The following is a 24,687-nucleotide window of genomic DNA, read 5'->3' as shown; positions in this document are numbered from 1 at the left end:
AACCTGGTGCAAAGATCTGATCAATGGATTTAGAAAGGAATAATGGTATCAAAACTGTCTATCAGAAAATATGTCCTTTAGATCTGGAAAAATGACTAACTCTCACAGTATAAAAGATGATGCACAGCTCAGTATCTTCAGTATTTTCTTGTGGTGTAAATCAATGCTACGAAATACTCTTGGATTTTCTGTCAACAACAAACTCTGTCACCCTTGAATGCTGACTTCTGGAGATTTTTTGAAGATCTTTAAAGAAGCTTTTTGGACATTTGAACACAGTCAAGTCTTAGACTCTGGCCCATGATTAAGGACGTAATTTCCATGTCAACAGCGGTAGACACAGTACGCATGGCTCTATTCATAATACAGTGGGGATGCGTTTTGCTACACCCAGATGGTAACCTTTCAGCTACATGCAGATGTAATTAGAAGGGTCCACACAGACCCTTGCAAATTTGTTGATAAGGAAATTTAAGCCACAAGTACTCTTGTGGGCATATGGCCTCAATAAGCAGGAACTGGCGTTTTAACATGTTTAAACAGTTAGCATGTTCCAAAATTATTATCTCTTTCGCTGTCATTGCACACTGAATTGTGTTATGTGGATTTTCTTTAGTGCATGCACAAAACAAATAGCAAACACATCATTAGGAAATAATCACTGAATAAAAAAATGGATTTAAATCATGGATTCTACCTTAAAATACATTTTTGGTATGTTTTGTAAAATTGTTGGGGTCAATCATATTGATTATTACTCTACCAAGGACGCCGAGCCTCAGCAGAGTTATGTGAGGATCGGCACTGGTTTGCCCATCTGTCTGTCTGTTCGCAATATTACTCAAAAACAGAATAACGGATTTGGATTTGGATTTTCAAGGAAGTCAGAAATGACAGAAGGACCAAGTGATTAGATCTTGGCCATGATGTGGCTTATTCTCTGGATCCATGGATTTGTTGAAGACAGCAGCACAACATCACTATTACTATTACAACAAGTTAACACTACATCAGCTGACGATCACATGATTGTGATCCTACAACAAACTGACAGATGCAGGCTTATCGGGACTTATCGGAAATGATATAAGGAATGAGCAGCCTTGACAGAGTACTGCGCTCTCTGAGTGCTTTTCTAGTTTTATTATGCATTCAAAAACATATCTGTTAATAGGATTATCTTCCCCTATTTTTTTAAAGCAGGGATATGTTTTAGATTTGGGTCGGATCCAGAGAAAATCTGAGTAAAGTGGGGGGGTCGTTAATTATTGCAGGGCTAATTACAGTACCTGACATCAATTCCAACACACACATACACACACCTGCCTCACTCTCTCACCTCAATCTTTTCTCCAGAAACTACCCAGCATATGGCTCTGTGAGGGTCTCCAGCGGCAGAATGCCCAGACACACATCCACACACTCATTTACCTGGCATATGGATGTGTCAGGGTCACAAGTGGAAGAGTGCCCACTGCACTGGCACTGAACACAGCTGCCCATGCCGGCAGCGGTGGGCACTCTGGATGCTGGAACAGATGTCAGGGAACCGGTGCGAAGACGGTAAAAACCTGCAGCACACTCCTGCACAGACAGAGACAGAAAACGAATACCTTGTAAGATCCAGTTGTGATTGAGCATGTGTTCCCACTGTAACTTCACACTGTGTCTTACACTGGACACACACACACAAATGTACACGCATACGCACGCGCGCGCGCACACGCAGACACACACAATTATCCCTAATCGTTACTTCTCTAGGCAAGTGTTGACCACTCTCTCTTTCACACACATACACACAATTAAGAGTTATTCCCTTCAGTAACTTTTGAGCACAAACACACACCCTCACATACCCGCCCAATGCACACACACAAACCTGCAGGTATTCACACTCACACAGAAGCAGAGATGCAAGGTAACTCTCTCTTCCTCTCTCTCCTGTTCAGTAATAATTAATGGAGTCCATTTAAAGAGCCATCTGTTCCCTCTGCTAGCACTAAATGCCCGTTTAAAAATACTTTATTAACAACAACGGCAGCTACAAATAGAACGGCCATCTGTCAGCCAAGCCCTCTATGACCTGAACATTTCACGTTTAGCTACCGTTTGCTATTTGGCTTCTATTTGGCATTTTTTCAACTGTATCTGTAGCTTCTAAATCACATGTAGAGGTAATTTTTTTTCAGGTAATATAGATGGGCAATGTTCTGCACACCAAGTAATGGGCAACAAAGTGAAACAGAGGTTGGAAAATATCGTTAAAAGTTTGCTGGCAAGCCTTGTATTCCTTTGAGATTAACACAATAATACCTAAATGACTTTCAGGCACCGCCGTCCAGCAGAAATACCCAGAACTGTTGCATCCGTGTATCATAAGCTGTCTCTCAAAATCCTCATTAAACTAAAGATTGAGTCACTGCCATAGGATTTCTGTGGCTTAAGAGAAGGAGCTGAACGCAGCTGAAAGTCAATTGCTTTGACAAAATCACAACTGAGTAGAGGAGATGCTCAGTGGGGCTTAATCCTGGTTAAGCAAAGCAGAAAAATAAAAAAATAAAATTACTTAAAAAAAACAGGAAAGTCTGAAAGGCATTGCAGAAGCTTAAAGCTCTGAACGAAATGTAAATTGGAAATTTGTGAGATACTATTGAAAGCCATGTCTGTGACCTCTACATTTTTGTCATTCTCACTCAGTGCGAAAGCAGCAGTCATTGTTCCAAGCTCTGAAAAAGAGGACAGTTCAGCTCACTCTGCTGTTACTGTTTGAAACATAACTTCTACAAATACAGTCACTTCATTTTATATAATAATCTCCTTATAGAGTGCATCACATTTCATTAAAATGTTTTTTTTTATTCAAGAAATGTCATTACACAAATTATTAAAAATATTCAGTGAGTCCCTTTTCAGGCAGATATAAAATATTTCTGGCTTCATCAGTCTGTTAAAGCTACTGCATTCTGTCATTCAGTCAGTCATTTCCTTTTTAATGTTCCTCAATGCTTCTTTCAGACATACCCACCACAGTGATGGAGAGGACTAGTGAGTATTGTGTGATATTTGTCATACATGCGAGATTAGACAATATTACAAGTAACACTTAATAATCCACTGATAAAAAAAGAAACAATTTTAAACTAAAAATAGTTTATCAAACTGTCCAAATGACTAGTAGCCTAGCTTATTTAGGATTTGCTAAATGCTGAAAATACAGTCCATTTGTGATGACATTTCTTACTGCAGTAACGCCCTGCTCAACCTGAGGACGACCACTATGTAACAACTGAATAACTGTACCTCATCAACAGTGAGTACATCTTGTGACTTGCTGTTATATTCAGATTCCTAACAAGATGCCATTAGTAAAGCTGCAGATCTTGTTCTGTTATGAAAGTGTGTAAGTCTCTCGCTGCCGTTTGATGCTGAAGGTATTTAATCAAGTCTGTCGAAAGACTCCCACAAACAGCTGGAAGAAGCAAACTAAACTTTAGTCCCAATTAAAAATCAAAACCTGGATTCCATTGATGATTGGTGTCATTAATCTGACCTATTACAGGCTTTGTCTAAATCCATAAAAGTTTTGTTTTTCTGAACAGTTCACTTGTCAATGAATGTAAAATTGTAGCACATGAGAAAAGTGTTTCGTGATTTGGCACACAAACTATGTCCTTTGCTCTCTGTCTTGTTTTGATTCTGAAATAAGAAAAAAAAGCCTTCCCTAAATCACTTCACACACATTCTGCTACTGTGACAGCTTGTAGCTCAGACATGTGGTGTGTTGAAAGTAATATTAAAGTTACTTGGTCAAACCTAGTAAGATTGCCGCTGAGGCTTTTCTAAAAAGTTTATTGCAAAGGTTCATTGTGTTTATTGGGACATGAAGGCCTCATGATGAAATGCCATCAGATTGACAGAAAGAAGTGCATGTCTGAAACTATAAACCTGAAGACTATATACAGTATAAGTATTTTTATACTGTTTATCACTCAACATACAGTGCCGTGAAAAAGTATTTTCCCTCTTTTCAAATTCTTAATTTTTGCATAGTTTCCACACTTTAATGTCTAAGACCATCGAACAAAGGTAAATATCAGACAAAGACAACCCAAATAAATACAAAATGCAATTTTTAAATGATGATTTTAATTATTTAGGAAAAAAACTACTGAAAGCTACCTGGCCCTGTGTGAAAAAGTAATTGCCCCCTAAACCTAATAACTGGTTGGGCCCTCAGGAGCAACAACTGAAATCAAGCGTTTTCTATAACTGGCAATGAGTTTTTCACATCTCTGTGGAGATATTTTGGTCCACTCTTTGTAGAATTGTTTTAATTAAGCAACACTGCAGGTTTTTTGAGCATGAAAAGCCTTTTTAAGGTCACGCCACAGTATTTCAATCGGATTCAAATCCAGTCTTTGACTAGGCCACTAGAAAACCTTCATTTTGTGTTTTTTAAGCCATTCAGAAGTCAGACTTGCTGGTATGTTTTGGATCACTGTCCTGCTGCAGAACTCAAGTGCGCTTCAGCTTGAGGTCACAAACTAATTGCAGAACATTTTCCTTCAGGATTTTCTGGTAGAGAGCAGAATTCATGGTTCCATTAATCACAGCAAGTTGTCCAGGTCCTAAAGCAGCAAAGCAGTCCCGGGCCATCACACTACCGACAACAAGTTTGACTGTTGGTATAATGTTCTTTTTGTAATATGCTGTGTAACTTTTACATCAGATGTAATGACACACACACCTTCCAAAAAATTCAACTTATATCTCATCAGTCCATATAGTATTCTTAACAAAGTCTTGGGGATCACTTAAATGTTTGTTTACAAAAGTAGGACAAGCCTTTATGTACTTTTTGGTCAGCAGTGGTTTGGGCTGGAACCACTGTCACTGAACTGAGGGAAGGGAAGCCTGCAGTTCTTTAGATGTCATTCTGGATTCCTTAGTGACCTCCTGGACGAGTCCTCACTGTGCTCTTCTGGTCATTTTGGTCGGTCGGCTGGCCACTCCTGGGAATGTTCACCACTGTTCCGTGTTTTCTCCATTTGTGAATTATAGCTCTTACTGTGGTTTGCTGGAGCCCTAAACCTTTAGAAGTGGCTTTGCAACCCTTTCTAGAATGATAGATGTCAATTACTTTATTTCTCATCTTTTATTGAATTTATTTGGATTACAGAAGTTTGAAATTGAATTCACTTTCCAAAAAACTGTGACTAGCCTCAGTTAATTCATGATTTAATAAGGGGGGCAATTACTTTCTCACATACCATGCCAGGTAGGTTTGGATAGCTTTTTTCCCTTAAAAAGTTAAATCATCATTTAAAACTGCATTTTGTATTTACTTTGGTTATCTTTGTTGGATATTTCAATTTATTTGATGGTCTTGAACATTTGAGTGGGGGAAACATAAAAAAAAAGTTGAGAAGGGGACAAATAGCTTTTCACGGCACTGCAGTGCCTGCCAATGTAAAATAGCTAAAAACAAGTCTGAGGAATATTCATCAAAAACAACTAAACAAAGAAACAAAGAAGGAAAAACAGTTTCATACATTTATGTTGAAAAACAACATATTGATATCTAAATCTATCGTTATCGCTTGATTGAACTCTGAAATATCAGTAAAGCTATTAGCCTAAAAAATACATTACTAGCTGACTTCTACTCTTAATCTATCTCTTCTGCATGAGGTAGTCTCACGTAATTGCACGCCCTTGCATATACTTTGAACATACACTGTCTGATGTCAACAGATTACATGCATTAGAGTTCACATAAAACTATTTTGAGAAAAATTACATTTTGCAGATTTAAATCTTGTTTGCATGTGTTTAGTTGTGTGCGCACCTCACAAGACAGTCCAGAGTATCCAGCAGGACAGTCACATTTTTCTATCTGATGGGCTTTCTCACTTTCTTTGGTTGGTCTGCCTTCCTCAGCCACTGTTAGACTGATTTCTGAAATACTAGAAGAGAGAAGTCAGAAGTCTGTTAATACAGCAAAACTTCGTAACTGTGTGCCTTTGTGTTTGTCCTGGGTTGCTCAGACATTTGGAAAATCTAAAATGAAAGCGCTTGCCTTCCAATGCTTTCAAGAAGCTATACACTGATCAGGCACAACATTGTGACCACCTGCATTATTTTGTGTTGGCCTCCCTTTTGCTGCCAAAACAGCCCTGAACCATTGAGGCATGGACTCCTTTAGACCCCTGAAGGTGGGCTGTGGTATCTGGCACCAAGATGTTAACAAGCAGATCTTTCAAGTCCTGGAAGTTGCGAGGTGAGGCCTCTGTGTTCATCCCACAGATGCTTGATTGGATTGACATCTGGACAATTTGGAGGCCGAGTCAGCACCTCAAACTACTTGTTGTGCTCCTCAAACCATTCCTGAACCATTTGTGCTTTGTGGCACGGCACATTTCCTGCTGAAAGAGGCTACAGCCATCAGGGAATACTGCTTCCATGAAAGGAAAATGTGATTCATCAGACCAGGTCACCTTCTTCCACTGCTCCGTGGTCCAGTTCTGATGCTCACATGCCCACTGTTGGTGCTTTCACACACACGGGCCAGCCTTCACTCTTCATGGGCATCAATGAGCTTTGGCCATCCATGACCCTGTGGCCAGTTCACCATTGTTCCTTCCTTGGACCACGTTTGATGGATACAGACCACTGCAGACCAGGAACACCCCACAAGAGTTGCATTTTTGGAGATGCTCTGACCCAGTCCCACAATTCGCCCCTTGTCAAACTCGCTAAAATCCTTATGCTTGCTCATTTTTCCTTCTAACACATCAACTTTGAGGACAAAATGTTCACTTGCTGCCTAATATATCCAACCCATGAACAGGTGCCATGATGAAGAGATAGTCAGTGTTGTTCATATTTCACTTGTCAGTGGTCATAATGTTATGCCTGATCGGTGTACATTACATTTAATGTATCTACATGTATAACATGGGATATTCAGAGACAACTATCAGGATAATTTGCAGCAGATTATAATGTTTCTACTGCTGCTGAAGAAAAGGTTGTGAAGTACAACAGACAGTTTTTACTATTACACCTTGACATATAAATGAAATGAAAAGCAGAGATTTTCTCACAAGTCATTTTTTTAATACTGGGCCACACAGTATGAAGGGGCATGAACTGTGTGTGTGTGTGTGTGTGTGTGTGTGTGTGTGTGTGTGTGTGTGTGTGTGTGTGTGTGTGTGTGTGTGTGTGTGTGTGTGTGTACGTGTGTACTTGTTCTTGTGATATTGTGGGGACCAAATGTCCCCACAACTGTAGGAAAACCGAAAACAATGTCAATTGTGGGGACCTCATTTCGGTCCCCACAAGTTTAAACAGTGTTTTCTTGGTCATGTTGTTGTTAATAAAAATGTAAAAGTGCAAAAACGTTTCTTTACGGTTAGGCATTGTTTTGGTGATGGTTAGGGTTAGGGGCTAGATATGAACGGGAGTTAATGGTAAGTCCCCACAGATAGCAAGACAGACATGTGTGTGTGTGTGTGTGTGTGTGTGTGTGTGTGTGTGTGTGTGTGTGTGTGTGTGTGTGTGTGTGTGTGTGTTTACCGGCTGTGTCTCATCAAGTTGCCGTGTGAGGCCTTAATTAAGATGTAATCCACATAGAACAAAACATCCATGAAGTCCTCTCGAGTCATCGACCGGCCATCTGCATGCTTCCACTCATGCTACACGCAAGTACAAACACATATAATGTGATAAAGTGTGTTTGCATTGGCTAACTGAGATTGCTGAAAATAAGGATAATACATAACTTTAAGTATTTTAAGGCTGAAGCTTCTATTTAGAAATTTTATTTAATAAATGAGTATTTTTAAAAATCTGCCTTCAAATACAGCTGTTGTCTTCTATTGATATCCCACTTTCTTTTAAAGTCAAGCAGTACCTCTGTCATGTCAATCTCATGGCGGGTGAGCTGACCAATCTGGAGTCCTGGTATGTGGCGTGTCATCACGATGTTGTGGTTAGGACCCCCCTTAACAATGACCTGAGGCTCGTAGGAGGAAGGACCAGTTTCATCTCTGGACTCATAGTACACTGCATATTTCAACTGCCCACCATATGCTGTGATCTAAAGAGGGACATAAAGAATTCATTGAAGACAATCAGAAGACATCATACAATTAAGACATTTTACATTTTTATTTCTCTGCAAAGGAATGTGGTGGAGTTATGCGATGATCAGCATTAGTTTGTCTGTCCATTTGTTTGTATGTTTGTCTGCAGCAACCACTACATATTCAGGTAGGTACACATTCTGTTTCTGTACATAATGTATACATGCATAACTCATGCCTGTGCTCAGCATACCTTCAATGGTGCCGTGATTTCTGATAATCAATAACTAATAAACTAGTAAAGCACTCAGAGAGCGCAGTACTCCGCCAAGGCTGCTCAGTTGACGTATCATTTCCAACGGATGAAATCTTCAATACAAAATGACCGTGTGCTGAGCACAGGCATGTGTTATGCATGTGGACGTTATGTATGGATACCAAATTGCGTGTAAATGACTCTTATAAAGGTCTGTTGATCAATTTATCACTTTTGGCAAGACTTTGTTTTGCTACTGTTAAAATAACTGTTCCCTCCATGCTTTTATTTTGAAAGTGTATTTTTAATGTTATGTGCTTTGATTTTGTCACCATTCCAGCGGCACAGGAAGTGTTTATCTAAGAAGCGGCTTCTTGACATGACGAAGACGCTGCCCAAAAGTCCGAAAATTCATGTAAACATGAAAGAAAACAGTTCCACACTGTTGCTGTCAAGCAAAGGATGCATATGGACTTAGAAGCACCTAGCTGCAATTGGGACAAGCTCTTACAGTGAAGAAATGACTGAAAGACAGAAACGGGAATTTGTGTTCAAATTAAGGATGATGGCTGAATGTAAATAAAGGCTTTGTGAAACATCAGTAGCCTCACCATTGTCTGGCTGGGGTTTGCTACATCATGTGACCTAAATATGTAGCCAGTGACAAAAATTAATGGGACTCAGAAACACCCCACAGTTTAATCATTTGTTCCTTGTATGATTTCCAAGTGATAAATCAGTCAATTTGTAGTAGGATCGCAATCATGTGATCGTCAGCAGACAACTGACACAGTGTTCACATCATGGTTCCAGCAATGCTGTGCCGGCAGCTATATCTCACAATGGGAAATCTTTAACAAAGCTGTGGATCCAGACTATAAACTGCATCAATGCCTAAATCTAATTAGTTGATCTTTGTCTCATTTCTAAACTTCAATGAAAATTTAATCCAAATCTGTTGGTCCATTTTTCAGTAATGTTTCACACAGACAGACAGATTCATAGATTCTCAGACAAACATACACCGATCTTCACATAAGTCTGCCGTTCCTTGGCGGAGTAACTAAATGTTACATTTCATGTTTAGACATATGCCACCTGATTTCAGATTGCATATTTTCATTTTTTAATCAATAACTTTTATGTTGACAGTCAGAGATTGAAAGGCAACCTGTGAGACAACACACTGCCAATGGTCACACACTCATCAGGCGGTGACAATATGAAAAGAATTGTGGCGCCAGCAAAGGCAGAAACAAGGGAGACCAGATGCTAGTCGAGATGGACTGAAACACGTGGAGCATTCAAACTTTTAAGAGGAATCAAGTTTAAGTTGTGTTTTTCCAGCCTCAATGATGTAGGTCTTGGTGAGCAACACTCAATGCAATGTAATTTTGGTTTATCAACTGCACAGGTTTCTTTTACAATATCCAGGAGAAAACTATTAAAACTATACAGCCTTGTCATCATAGTTAAAAATGTAGAGGTAGGGATGTACAAAAAACAGAAATATGCATTGTGAAACAACAAAAACAGTCAACAAACACAGAGAAGTTTCCTACCATGGAGCCTCTGAACTGCTCTGGCAGTTTCCAGTAGTACGGCTCAGGGAGAGCCGAGGTGACAAGCTCTGCATGGGCCAGGATCTCAGGGTGCTGGAAGCTAACTCCTCTCCTGGTTTCCACAGCGCTGGATTTATCCACCAGGGGAAGCACCGTCTGCTCTGGCTTCAGTGTTAACTAGGATACAAAGAGATAATGGTGTGCAGTACTGTATTGGCTCAATAATATTCTTACCCAAATCCTAATATTCAGATTTCCTGTTCATACTGTATGCCATGCTGCGTATAAAACTGAACTGGGTGCACATCCTGGAAGAACTAAGCAAAGGTACTGGTTTAAAATTTGTTGTGCAAGCATAGTAGCTGATTTAAATGATGTTAAATTATATGAAAAATTTCCCTGCAGGAGACAGTTTTGGTTCAGAAACAACATTTTACCATAATGTACTTGCCATAAATGGGATCTGATCCATCCCATGATCATACTGTACAAAAGTGAGTATAATGATGTAGTAAGAAACTGACTCACATAAGCTATCTTGCATCCAATAGCATAACCCTGTAAATTGGGTATATACAGTGGGTATGGAAAGTATTCAGACCCCTTGAAAATTTTTACTCTCTGTGTCATTGCAGCCATTTGCCAAAATCAAAAAAGTTCATTTTATTTCTCATTAATGTACACTCAGCACACCATCTTGACAGAAAAAACAGAAATGTAGAATTTTTTGCAAATTTATTAAAAAAGAAAAACTGAAATATCACATGGTCATAAGTATTCAGACCCTGTGCTCAGTATTGAGTAGAAGCACCCTTTTCAGCTAGTACAGCCATGAGTCTTCTTGGGAATGACGCAACAAGTTTTTCACACCTGGATTTGGGGATCCTCTGCCATTCTTCCTTGCAGATCCTCTCCAGTTTTGTCAGGTTGGATGGTGAACGTTGGTGAACAGCCATTTTGAAGTCTCTCCAGAGATGCTCAATTGGGTTTAGGTCAGGGCTCTGGCTGGGCCAGTCAAGAATGGTCACAGAGTTGTTCTGAAGCCACTCCTTTGTTATTTTAGCTGTGTGCTTAGGGTCATTGTCCTGTTGAAAGGTGAACCTTTGGCCCGGTCTGAGGTCCTGAGCACTCTGGAAGAGGTTTTCCTCCAGGATATCTCTGTACTTGTCACGAGAAGGACAGGTGTGAACCCATGCAGCAGGCAGACAGACAGGCAGGTGATTTGAAGGAAACCAGGTTTAATTAACCCTAGGTTGCATAGGTGGGGTCAAAATTGACCCCAGAGGTTGTTATTCCTTAATATCTTTAAGATTAAAAGTTTTGATATTTTCATATTCCAGGTATTCCTCATAAAACATGTTTGTGACATGATGCCATTTGCATTTTTATTCATTTTTTCATTAATTTCAAAAAATTCAGTTTTTGTATCAGTACCCCACTCTTCCATGGGCGGGGTCAAAAATGACCCCAAGTATTTCCAATGGGATATTTCACTTAACATTGGTTCTTGGCAACTGTGAGTGTAAATAAACATTTACTGTCCCTCATACAACTGATGTCAGCAGTCCCACCACCTAGGAGGTCATTTTTGCACAGCATTATACATGTAAGTATTATCTCCACTTATGAACTTATTTTTCATTGACAGAATATGTGAATTTTATGTGAATATCTGTGAAATTTGCCTAGTTTGTGGTTAGCTAGCAATACTGTTAGCTAACAATACTGTTAGCTAACATTATTATTAGCAAACAGTATTGTTAGCTAACACAATCACACACACACACGCACGCACGCACGCATGCACGCATACACATACACTCATACACTGTTGTTGCACTGTTATTACACAGTATCTTAGCTAACAGGATTGATAGCTAAAGTATTGTTAGCTAACACAAACACACACACTCTCTCTCTCACACACACACACACACACACACACACACACACACACACACACACACACACACACACACACACACACACACACACACACAAATACACCATTGAATAATTGATGATCATATAATAGGCTACCTAATGGGTTAGTGTGTGTGTGTGTGTGTTTGTGTTAGCTAACAATACTTTTACCTAACAATCCTGTGAGCTAACATACTGTGTAATAACAGTGTAACAACAGTGTGAATGTAAGTGGAGGTGTGTGTGTGTGTGTGTGTGTGTGTGTGTGTGTGTGTGTGTGTGTGTGTGTGTGTGAGTGTGTGAGTGTGTATGTGCGCGCATGCCCTTAGATTTACTTACAAAGCTACAAATGATTTATAGTTTTGTGCATTCAAACAGTGTCTTTTCTCATGTTTTTCCTTTTCTTTTCAACCTAAGGTAACATGGCTGCTAGGAGGCCAGCTAGGATCCCTGTGGACGTTGCCCTAAAAATGATCATGAATGGATGGGATGAAGAGCCTATTGGAGGCATTGACTCAGTATCTGACATCTCAGATGTAGAGGACTCAGACTATTGTCCACCTGGAGATGTCAGGCTGCCTGGAAATCAACCTCCTTTATGTGTCCCTCTGTCTGTTTTAAAATACGGAGGAAGATTAAACATGTTTTGATACCGTTTCAGTGATTGTTATGTGATAAAATTTGAATTAAAAGTGAAGAAAGAACATATCAAAACTGAAAATACTCTTTTGTTGAACAAAATATATAATGTATAACCAACATGAAAGAAATGTCTCAAGTTTATTGCAAAAATGCATTGATTTCAATTGGGGTCATTTTTGACCCCACCCATGGAAGAGTGTAGGTATTGGTTGGCCATGCATCCAAGGGTTAATGAAACTGAAATTAACACTCAAAAATGCAGATGTACTGGAACAAACAGAGAGGTAATCCAAACTAAACAAAAAGCGACGAACCAAATCGGCCGTGGTGAGAATTAAATTAAATAACAGAACCAAGGGCGGACCCGAAGGCCGAGGAAAAACTAAACGTAAATCAAAAACTAACCTAAAAGGTAACTCACAAAAGTCCAGCCATGGGGAAACGGAGTCGGAGGTGGGCAGAGACTGAGAAGCAGACGGGGAACTGGGTGCAAACGGAGCAGCGGTAATTACAGGCGAGCCAGACTCTAATATCCAGTAAGTGGGAGATGCATAGCGGAGAGTAGTCCGAACGGAACAGACAGAGTCCAAGCAGGATGACTGACAGAGGAGCGTGTTCATGAGCGGGGAGAGTAGTCCAATGCTGCAGCGCTGAGCAACATCTCGAGTTCTGTTTTATACAGCGCTGATCAGTAATTACTGCCGGCTGTGTCCTCAGCGCAGCCGCTCGTCATGAAAGTAATTAATCAGTTTGCCGTAGCAAGAGGGCGTGACAGTACTTGGCCGCATTCATCCTTCCTTCAATTGCAACCAGTCGTCCTGTCCCTGCAGCTGAAAAAAAACCCACAACATGATGCTCCCACCACCATGTTTCACTGTAGGGATTGTATTGAGCAGGTGATGAGCAGTGCCTGGTTTTCTCCACACATACTGCTTAGAATTAACACCAAAAAGTTCAATCTTGGTCTCATCAGACCAGAGAATCTTATTTCTCATAGTCTGGGAGTCCTTCATGTGTTTTTTGGCAAACTCTATGCGGGCTTTCATGTGTCTTGCACTGAGGAGAGGCTTCCGTCGGGCCACTCTGCCATAAAGCCCCGACTGGTGGAGGGCTGCAGTGATAGTTGACTTTGTGGAACTTTCTCCTATCTCCCGACTGCATCTCTGGAGCTCAGCCACAGTGATCTTTAGGTTCTTCTTTACCTCTCTCACCAAGGCTCTTCTCCCACCATTGCTCAGTTTGGCTGGACGGCCAGGTCTAGAAAGAGTTGTGGTCGTCCCAAACTTCTTCCATTTGAGGATTATGGAGGCCACTGTGCTCTTAGGAACCTTGTGTGCTGCAGAAATTCTTTTGTAACCTTGGCCAGATCTGTGCCTTGCCACAATTCTGTCTCTGAGCTCCTTGGGCAGTTCCTTCGACCTCATGATTCTCAATTGCTCTGACATGCACTGTGAGCTGTAAGGTCTTATATAGACAGGTGTGTGCCTTTCCTAATCAAGTCCAATCAGTTTAATTAAACACAGCTGGACTCCAATAAAGAAGCAGAACCATCTCGAGGAGGATCAGAAGAAATGGACAGCATGTGAGTTAAATATGAATGTCACTGCAAAGGGTCTGAATACTTCTGACCATGTGATATTTCAGATTTTCTTTTTTAATAAATTTGCACAAAATTCTACATTTCTGTTTTTTTCTGTCAAGGTGGGGTGCTGGGTGTACATTAATGAGAAATAAAATGAATTTTTTTTTATTTTGGCAAATGGCTACAATGAGACAGAGAGTGAAAAAATTCAAGGGATCTGAATACTTTCCGTACCCACTATAAGTCTAGGTGTATGGTGTCTGGGTCTTTCTTTTCATTTTCAGTCGCATAATATCTTTTCTTCCTCACCTCCTAATGATGCTGACTCAAACAATGCTCCACCCTCACCATCTTTTGACTCTGTCAGACAGCCATTTCAAATGGATTTTATCTGGGAACCCTGTCTTGTCACAAAAAAATGTCAGTGCCTTTGATTTGTTTCCTTTCTTACTTGTCTTGTTTCATCTGAGGACACAGAGCATTGTGGAATACCTTAACTAATGAAGACGGATCTTTGTGAGACTCAAAACTGGACAAATGGAGGCACCTTTTATCTCAGCCTTTGATAGGAACATAACTTGAAGCATTGTTGTCTACAAATACTGTCAACAGACATGTTTCCCAAGCCTCTTTTCTGGGAAATTACGCAAAAAGGTTGAATAGGTAACTCTAGTCCTTTGAGTTATGTGGGTAATTGTCTGGTCTGAATCTAATGTCATTTAATGGCATTCCCGTTGCTGTGCTCATGTGTCTTGCAGAACCAAACACTTTTATTAAAATGGCACCTGAAAGTTGAATCAGATGAAAAATCTTGAATTGTTTCACACTAGTTTCAGTACAGGAAAGAGTGGCTTTCCTTTCATATTTTTTATTGTTAAGAATACTGTCTTATTTTTACCATCTTCTGAAAAGGCCCACTCTTTACCATTAAATTAAAAAAGAAACACACTAGTATTTTTCTGAACTTAATTGTGTAGTGATCTTTCTTTTCCAATATTGGTAGTTTTTATTGCTTTCCTCTGTTAGTGTAGTGACCTTTAACAGTTATTTAGATTAGTTATTGCAGTCAGTAAATATCTTTCATATCTGGATATAACATGAAACTAAAGGTGTCAGTCTTTATTTTTCTCCATGGCATGTGAATAATATTTAAGTTCTTGCCCGCAGTCTGAGGAAAAACTAGCCCTTTCTCATTTTCTCTGTCTCCTATTTCACGTGTTGATATTTCAGTATCACTTGAATAATATAAGGTTTTATTATTGACTGTGGGTTTTGGTTGAGTGGAAGGACTTAAAAATAGTTTCATCTGCTCAAGCCTGGGATCTATCTCTCTCTGTGTCTTTCTGCTGCAGTAGTCCAGCAGTGTTGATATGTGGATATTGTGTGAATAATACATGTGGAATTAAAGATGGCTGCTTTTTAGTTCAGCGGACAGAATTCATATATCTGTTATGTTACTACCTCGAGGACACACCAGCTGTACAGTAAAAAGGTAGTCACACATGTAATGGGAAACTGTTCATTTCTGTTTTAGGTATTACTTGAAATAAATTACATTTCAAACATTTTATAGAGCAACATATTTCTCACTTGCAGTTTCCTTGATACAACAATGAAATAAGTAACAACAATTAAGCAACAAATGAAGCTTAGTTTGTCACAATACCAACACTTGAGCTGTTAGACAAAAAACACTACACACTACCTGCTCAGTACCAAACATCAAACTGACAAAGTTAGCAGCTCGCTGGTTAACTTAGTGGAGCATTTCCAATTTCAGATAGCAGAATCTTAGCTTGTCATTCAAGTTTTTCTTTATGTATACACTGCTGTTCAAAAGTTTGGGGTCACCCAGACAATTTCACGTTTTCCATGAAAACTCACACTTTTATTCATGTGCTCACACAATTGCACAGGGGTTTTCTAATCATCAATTAGCCTTTCAGCACCATTAGCTAACACAGTGTAGCATTAGGACACAGGAGTGATGGTTGCTGGAAATGTTCCTCTGTACCCCTATGTAGATATTCCATTAAAAATCAGCCGTTTCCACCTAGTATAGTCATTTAACACATTAACAATGTCTATATTGTATTTCTGATTCATTTAATGGTACCTTCAATGAAAAAAATCTGCTTTTCTGTCAAAAATTAAGATATTTGTAAGTGACTCCAAACTTTCGAACGATAGTGTCTACACAGCAAGCCATCAGAAACTTCAACTTAGAAGACATTCTTGATCTTCTCTACTGTCAAATACAGTGTTTCCCCTCCTATATGACCGACGAGGCGTATAGGCCACCGCCTCACTACAACTTTGCCGAAATTGCCGCCTCACTAGTCTGCGCCCAAAAAACCCCCCAAAAAACGGAAAGCACCAAGCCACCAGAGCTGTCATTTTAACACCTGGCGCCGCTCGTCTGCCCGGGACAAACCGCGCACAAACTTTACTGTATTAAAATATCTTCAACCAACATTCAATATCTAGTATATGTTTGTCCAATTACACAGACAGTTCTCTCATCATAGGAAAATTACAAAAAAAAAAAAAAGAAAAAAAACAAGCAGTGAGTTTATGGTGGAATGTGTGAGGGTGTGTGCACCTGGTGCCCCCTCATCTAACATGTCGTGTGAGTTGGAGAGTGTGTATGTGGATGCATTTGTACTGTGTTAGCATAGTGTAAGTGTACAGTGTCCAGATATGGTGTGTGTGTGTGTGTGTGTGTGTGTGTGTGTGTGTGTGTGTGTGTGTGTGTGTGTGTGTGTGTGTGTGTGTGTGTGTGTGTGTGTGTGTGTGTGTGTGTGTCCCACTCCACTCAGTGTAATCTCACGATTCAGTGGTTCAGAAAAAATCTCCCTCTTTCCAATAAAGTCTCCATTTTTTCTGTCTCTCTCTCTGTCCATCTCTCCCTCCCTCTCTCTCCCCTGCTCTCTCTCTCTGTCAACAACAAATGAAGTGACTGCTTGTTGTTCAAATGAAGTCTCTCGCCACCCTCCATCCTAAAAGTCTACGGTTACCATGGAAACGGCACTTTATTGCCGATGGCAACCATTTCCGCAATGAAAGGCCTTTATTAAAAACACCTGCCTCAACAACTGATAGTCAACTTGCTGACTGTCTGTTTGACGGTGTCTGCTCTTCTTACATACCTGTTTTTATGTTGGTATATGGAGTTTTTGCACTTCATTTTGTCTTTTCCAAAATCAAACACAAACCATTTCTAAGGTGTTTTAGTGCATGTCACAAATAGAGTACAGGTTTTCACGCCATTCTGCCACAATTCTGCTATCTTTGCTATAGATCCTCTATTAGGGTAGACTGTGATCTTGTGGTAAAGGTTACAGTTTTGCCCAATTAGCAAAGTGGATCTATGTTTTTACATGTTTGTCTGTTGGTCAGGCCACTACTTCAATCCAGATTGGAACATCTTATTACTATTACTGGATGGAATGCTGCATAAGCTGTAAAGGGCAACAATGGTTCCCAAACGTTGACACCTATAGACTTTTGGTGATCCCCTGGCTGTTGTTGCACTATCCTCAGGGGACTGATGTTTCTGGTTAAACAACAGAACACAACATTAGGCAAGTTGTTTTAATGTTGTGGTTGATCAATGTATATTCAAACAAGCCTCTTATATCTATAGATAGGCAGCTTTCAAATCCACTACCGTTCAAAAGTTTGGGGTCACTTAGAAATATCTTTATTTTTGAAAGAAAAGCAATTTTTCCAGTGATGATAACATTAATTTAATCAGAAATATAGTTGAGACATTGTTAATATGGTAAATGACTATTCTAGCTGGAAACTGATGATTTTTAATGGAATATCTACATAGGGGTACAGAGGAACATTTCCAGCAACCATCACTCCTGTGTCCTAATGCTACACTGTGTTAGCTAATGATGCTGAAAGGCTAATTGATGATTAGAAAACCCCTGCGCAATTATGTGAGCACATGAATAAAAGTGTGAGTTTTCATGGAAAACATGAAATTGTCTGGGTGACCCCAAACTTTTGAACAGTAGTGTATGTTGTCTCAGCAAGGAAACTGGCCCAGGCAGTGTGTTAATCAAGTCCAGCTTACAAAAAAGTGGTCAGAGCCTCTCTTACAACAAATTACAGGCAAGGAATCCTAGCTAAGCATGGGTACAGAGCAAAAAATTACATAAAAAAAATTATTATATTTTTATTAATCAACTTATGTAATGGTAGGAGTTGTATTTGACAAACGTAAATAATCCTTTCCAGTATGCATAATGACAATGTTTTTTATGGACGCTCTTAAATAACTGAAGACTGACAGACCAAAAGAAAAAAACTGTGAAGCTGTGTACTCACCCACATCCTGATAAGTCCTTGTGCCTCTGAGCAAGAGGATGTCAGTCCATAACAGTAACACTTGCTGCAGCCGAGTGGATTTTGTACAGATAACCCAAACATGCCTGGTTTACAGCGATCACAGTTGTCTCCCTCCACATTTACCTAAGATGAGATACATGCAGACAGAAACAGCAAATTAAGATAAGCTTTGGGGTATTTTTTCAATATATGGTTTTCATTAAAACATTTCTTCAGGAATACTACAAAAATCCACTTTTTACTAGAAGCCAGCAGGAAGGTGGTAGTAACATTGTTCCTTAACACAAGGTCACAAAAGTGTTTATAGTCTTTAAAATATTATGATAATTGCATTTTTTTTCTTCAGTTGTAGTTACTTTAATTTGGACTGCATCACATGTAGGAGCTTTGAAGTACTGACAACCAATACTACAGAGAGAATGCACTTGATGCCTTAGTTCTGTTGGGATGGCAGTAGGAATCCTATTACACTGTTTACATTTTGAATAGAGTTAACTGATCTAAAAAGACATTCTGGACAGAGCTCTGTATGAAGTCTTCTGTTTGCAAAGACAAAGCCTACAGAACTGTCAACACAACACTGCATCCAATTAATAGTGAGTTCTGTCAGAAAGTCCTGCAAGTTCGTGAGTAAGGACCAAGAACAACAGGGAACGTGAAGGCATATAATGCAAAAGAAGTGTGTCCAACCCAATAAAATACAATGTAAATGATAAACAGTTTCAAATTGTACAACCTTACACTAATTACACTGTATGTAATTTGAACAGGAGAGCATTAGCCCTTATGAACAACTAATATCAAAAAAAGACTATACTGAGGCAGGCCGCAAGTAAAAACTCCTGTGAATACACCTGCGATCAGTGTCACACAAATTTAAAAAAACCTGGGATACTGAAACTCAGTTGACTTCACTCGTGATTTCTGATTTGTCTAATTGTATTCACCTTTTATTTTAAGTTGAATGCATTGAACTACAAAGCCTGAAGAAGAAACAATTTAGGACTGTCAAAATAAATATGCTCTGAACTGCATATTTGTGAAGCTTCTGAAGATGAAAGAAAGTGTATGCACACCCTTTGCTTCCATGTGATTCTATGTCTATAAAGGTGAGTGTGTGTGTGTGTGTGTGTGTGTGTGTGTGTGTGTGTGTGTGTGTGTGTGTGTGTGTGTGTGTGTGTGTGTGTGTGTGTGTGTGTGTGTGTGTGTGTTTGTTTCAAGGACAGAAAGAAAATGAACGCAAGACATTTATTGAAATGAGAAACTTTTATTTTAGCATGTTAAACTCTGTAATTTCAGATTTCAAAGAGTCAACTTACCTCTGAAAATTAAAAAAAACACTCCCTGGAGAATGCTTCAATTAATGTCATTGTATACTGTCCAAATATTTAGACTAGTTGTGTTTGGATGGCTTGGCAATATTGTTTCTTTAAATTTCCATCCCAGTAAAGGCCTCAGAATTAAACTGAACTGAGCTGAGATAGAGATATAGAGAGAAAGAAACAGATAAGGTGGTGAGAGGGAGTGAAATCAGAATATCAGACCATCTTCAGTTTTCTCAAATGGAACTCTCCCAGTCAGAAAACACACAACCTGAAGTATGGTGAATGCCCTGTCATTTAGGTTTGGAGCCATACTCCGTTTTCATCACCAGCTGCATTATCATAGCTACTACTGTCTTCACCTTGCAAGTCTATGTGTGTGTGTGTGTGTGTGTGTGTGTGAGTGAAGCCCTTCGTAACTGTGTGTGTTTGGTTTGTTTGTCTCTTACTGTGCTGTATTTCATATTGTAATTATTCCACCAAGGAACACAGTGGAGTAACATGATGATTGGCGTTGGTTTGTCTGTGTGTTAGTCTGTCCGTGCCCAACATTACTCAAAAACGAACTGATGGATTACACTGATGGATAATTTTTTCAGGAAGGTCAGAGATGACACAAGGACCAAGTGATTACATTTTGGCAGTGATACGGTTTAAAGTCTGGATCCATGGATTTGTTAAGAATTTCTGTATCATTGTGAGACAGCAGCACAGCATCATTTTAACTATGACTACAAGTGAACACTACATCAGCCGCCTGCTGACGATCACAATTGTGATCCTACTACAAATCCACCACTGCAGACTTATTGGGACTTATTCATCAGAAATGGTACGAGGAACAATTGATTAAATTGTGGGGGTGTTTCCGAGTCTGTACATATCTACTGATTATAATATTTGCACCTATATAAATGTAGTGATTCATTTTCTTTCAGTTATTTTCTAATTTGTTTGGTTCTAAAATTTACAAAGGCAGTTAACTTTGCAGTCAACACTGTAAATGTATGCATATGAATGCAGGAATATACCTAAACCATCAGAACACCTGCTGTTTTCTTCTAAAAGACCGACAGATGTTCTACAGAACCACCATCTAACACAGACTTCCTCCGCTGCACCCTGACCAGCAAGGCCAAAGGCTGCTAGCTGGAGGAACTGTTGATGAGCCAGAGCAGGCAGCTAAGAGAGCTGCGAGAACAGCTGGAGGCCAAGAGCCAGAATAGGGTCACCGAGCAAGACCAGGCCTCTGTAAAAACCTCAACTCCAAGCATGACAGTGGGCTGACATTGTTAAAGGTAAAGACAAGGTCAAAGAGCAGAGAGGAACAGGCCTCTTCACAGGTCCAGACTCCAAGTATGAATTCTGCTGATGTCATAGATGCTGAGGAAGAGGTCAGAGAATAGCTCATCCTGAGAGAAGATAAAATCTCAGATCTCATACTGGAAAATGAGAGTCTCTGCAAAGTTTCAAGAAACCAAAAACCACCAGAAAAAAGAAGATCAAGAAGAAAAGAAGGGTCTGAAGAAGCAAATCAAAGTCCTTGGAGGACAGAAATAAAAGTCTGCAGGAAGAGAACACCAAACTGCAGGAGGACAAACACAAGATGGAAAAAAAGACTCAAGACCTGGAGGAGAAGATGCAACTGATGCAGCAGCGCAACCCTCTGCAGGAGCTCATCAAGCAAATGGATAGAGTCGTTGAAAAGCTCCAGGCAGAAAAGGCACAGTTCAATCACCAAGCTCACAAGAGCTTCCTCCAGATCAGGAGTCTGGAGAGAAGCTCCTGAAAAACTCCAGGGCCAATCAGCAGACAGACAAAAATGATTTCCTGCAACAGCAGATCTCCATCAGAGAGCAGGAAGTCTGCAGGCTCAACAGGAGCAATGAGAATCTCTCTGTAACACTCTTCAAAACCGAGGAGCAGCTGCTAGAAGCCAACAACAAACTCGAGAAAGAAGAAACCTGGACAACTGAGTACAACACTGTACAGCAGCTCAGAAAAGATGCTGCTGTGAGAGAGCAGAAGAAGCGAGAGATGCTCAGGAACCATGAGGTCAAAGAAAGCAACAAAGGACCTGCAGCGGAAAATCAAGGAATTGTCACAAAAGAAAAATGAGCTGCAGGAGCTTTGACTCAAAAGAAAACCAAAGGGAGACTCCTCCAATTTTTCAAGAAGAGCAAAGATAACAAGACAGAAAAAAGAGGGGAGGGAAGAGACAGAAGAACAAAAACAGCAGGAAGAAAAGGGTAAATTCCATACTTGTGCAAACTGCTTCAGAGTCTACCTTCTGACATCTCTACCAACTGGTCTATCGCTTTAATAAGTGTTTCTCCAAACTACAAAGTGGGTCTGAAAATGAAAAATGAGCCCTTACTAGTTGTTACTGAGATAATGCTGTCAAACAAGGCAACTGGACTGGTTGAACTTCTTGAAGATGTTTCATTTCTTGTCTGACAGTTTTGTTTCAGAACAAAAACTTAAAGTCAAGCAAGTGCAGCTCCTTTTTTTAAAAAAAATTTTGCCTTTGGGTCAATTTCTTCCACCATGTAAACAAAAACAGAGTTTTCTCTGTTACTGTAGTGTAATATTTTTTCTGGTACAATGTGCTAAAAGTAAAAGATGACATTATCATGGTAAACTAATGAGTAGTGTTGAAACATGTATGAAATACATATTGATAAATGATGCTTTGATGATATTGTGTGTCTGTGAGAAGATTAAGGGAAAAAAAGGTCTGGAATGTAGGTGGAAGATCATAAAGTAAAACATGCACTTTTGGTGTGAAGACAAATCGCATGCTTTTAAAAAAAAATAAATATGGAGTACTCAAAACACAAGTGTACACTTAAGGCAATACAGCCTTTAGGCTTTTTAGGCTAGGGAAAGTCTGAACATGTCTGGGTGTGTTCTCTGTAAAATATGGCTTAATGATAACCTAATGTGCCAAAAGCCATTAAGACTCTTGATTTATGTACTCTTTTTAATATACTTGTGTAGTGTAATGTTCTGAGGTGCTGCCCCTGACTGTTTGTTGCCCCCTGGCGACTGTCTTCACATTGTATTGTGTTGCACTTGGTGTGATCTAGCAGTGGAATATGGTAACCTGATGTCAAGATCTGACCAATGGATTCAGAAAAATATAATGGTGTCAAAACTGTCTATTCAATAATACGCCCTATAGGCATGGAAGAACTGACTCTCACAGCATAAAGATGATGCACAGTTCAGTTACACAACTTAGTTATTTCAGTACTTCCTGTGGTGTTACCACTTTGAAGAACTGCTCCTGGTTTTTTTTTGTCAACATTAAACTCTGCTGCCCTTGAATGCTGACTTTTCCTGGTGACTTTTGAAGATCTTTAAAGAAACTTTTTAGATATTAGAACACGGTCAAGTTGTAGGCTCTGGTCCTTGATTTGGGACTTAGTTTCCACATCATTACCTACATGTATTTAGTGAACGCTGCACTTCCTCGAGGTCCCAGCGACTCACACATCAAGGTTGTTGAGATAATTGAAGAACAAAATACTAACACACACAAAGACACAGATGGAAGATTCTAGAACTCTTTGAGAGTCAGAGGAGAGAAAAGAATGTTACAAATAAAATGCATTATAGAAGTTCTAAATGTGTGTGTGTGTGTGTGTGTGTGTGTGTGTGTGTGTGTGTGTGTGTGTGTGTGTGTGTGTGTGTGTGTGTGTGCGTGTGTGTGCGTGTTCTAGCTTTTGCTACATTGTGGGGGACCAAATGTCCCCACAACAGTAGGAAAACCGAAAACTATGTCACTTGTGGGGACCTCATTTCGGGCCCCACAAATTTAAACAGTGTTTTCTTGGCCATGTTGTTGTTACTGAAAAAAGTAAAAATGCAAAACGTTTCTTTAGAGTTAGCCATTGTTTTGGTTAGGGTTAGGGTTTGGTTAAGGTTAGGGTTAGGGTTAGGGGTTAGATATGAATGGGAGTCAATGGTAAGTCCCCACAATGATAGAAAAACATAATATGTGTGTGTGCGTGTGTGCGTGTGTGTGTGTGTGTGTGTGTGTGTGTATGTGTTGTATGGATGCTTATCATACTCAGAACTGTGACATTTACTGAAATAATTGCACATAAGCACACACATACTATAAAACACAAACAAGGGCTGTCTCTCAATACAGGCAGAAAGGACAGAGAAAGCATGTGAAGTATGTTTTTAAATCTGCATTGACATTTAAAACTTAACTATCATCTCTGGTAAGATGCAGAATAATAAATGCCACATTCCACTCTCATTTTCCCACAAACACAAGAAAAGGACTGAGAGAATGCAGTACTCTACCAAGTCATTGTATGATTTCTGATGGATGAAATTTGTGGTCCACAGCGGTTGGTTTGCAGTAAGATCACAATCATGTAATCATCAGCAGGCAGCTGATGTAGTGTCCACTTGTAGTCATAGTTACAGTGATGCCGTGCGGCTATCTCGCAATCTTTAACAAATCCGTGGATCCAGACTCTGGATCCACAGATTCTGGCCTCCAAATATTCAGGCCCTATTAAAGACGAATATCCGGATATTCGTTCCGCCCCGTAACCCCTGACCGGGGGGGTGCGCGGCGGCGGAGACGGCCCAAATATTCGGATCCGTTCGTCTGGTTCGTGCGGCGGCGCAGCGGCGTGGCAGCGACGGCGGAGACGGCCCGAATATTCGGATCCGTTCGTCTGGTCTCCCAGGTCCCCATTTTGCCTTCGTTTAGTCTTTAGTTAAACTGAAGAATTCCCAAAAACCGGTCTTCAGCATCTTGTCTTGTGTTCATGCAACGAAGTGAAGCGTGACGTCAGAGTCGGCAGCCACCCAGCCATTCGGGTGGTATTTACAAACACGAATCGAAGAGCCGAAATGAGCCGAAGAACACGGTGGGATGAGCCGAAATGGGCCGAAGGGACAGGAAAGAGACGAGTTATTC

The 24,687-nt window shown here is 40.0% G+C and overlaps 1 protein-coding gene across 2 annotated transcripts in view; it reads right to left on the bottom strand.

Moving 5' to 3' along the window:
- The window catches only part of lama2 (laminin, alpha 2), a 351,505-nt gene that overhangs the window by 100,454 nt on the left and 226,364 nt on the right, over positions 1 to 24,687 (bottom strand). For both annotated transcript variants that reach the window (XM_051960749.1, XM_051960750.1), the window contains exons 27-32: positions 18,397 to 18,540; positions 9,909 to 10,085; positions 7,919 to 8,104; positions 7,582 to 7,700; positions 5,852 to 5,969; positions 1,432 to 1,584 (exon numbers count right to left, since the gene is read on the bottom strand). In XM_051960749.1, coding sequence (XP_051816709.1) covers positions 1,432 to 1,584; positions 5,852 to 5,969; positions 7,582 to 7,700; positions 7,919 to 8,104; positions 9,909 to 10,085; positions 18,397 to 18,540 — 897 coding nt within the window. The remainder of the gene's footprint in view (positions 1 to 1,431; positions 1,585 to 5,851; positions 5,970 to 7,581; positions 7,701 to 7,918; positions 8,105 to 9,908; positions 10,086 to 18,396; positions 18,541 to 24,687) is intronic.

The sequence above is a fragment of the Acanthochromis polyacanthus genome, chromosome 16, assembly GCF_021347895.1.
Source record: "Acanthochromis polyacanthus isolate Apoly-LR-REF ecotype Palm Island chromosome 16, KAUST_Apoly_ChrSc, whole genome shotgun sequence".
Classification (NCBI taxonomy): domain Eukaryota; kingdom Metazoa; phylum Chordata; class Actinopteri; family Pomacentridae; genus Acanthochromis; species Acanthochromis polyacanthus.
Note: the sequence above shows the minus strand (reverse complement) of the source record. Positions and strands in the feature narration are given on the sequence as shown.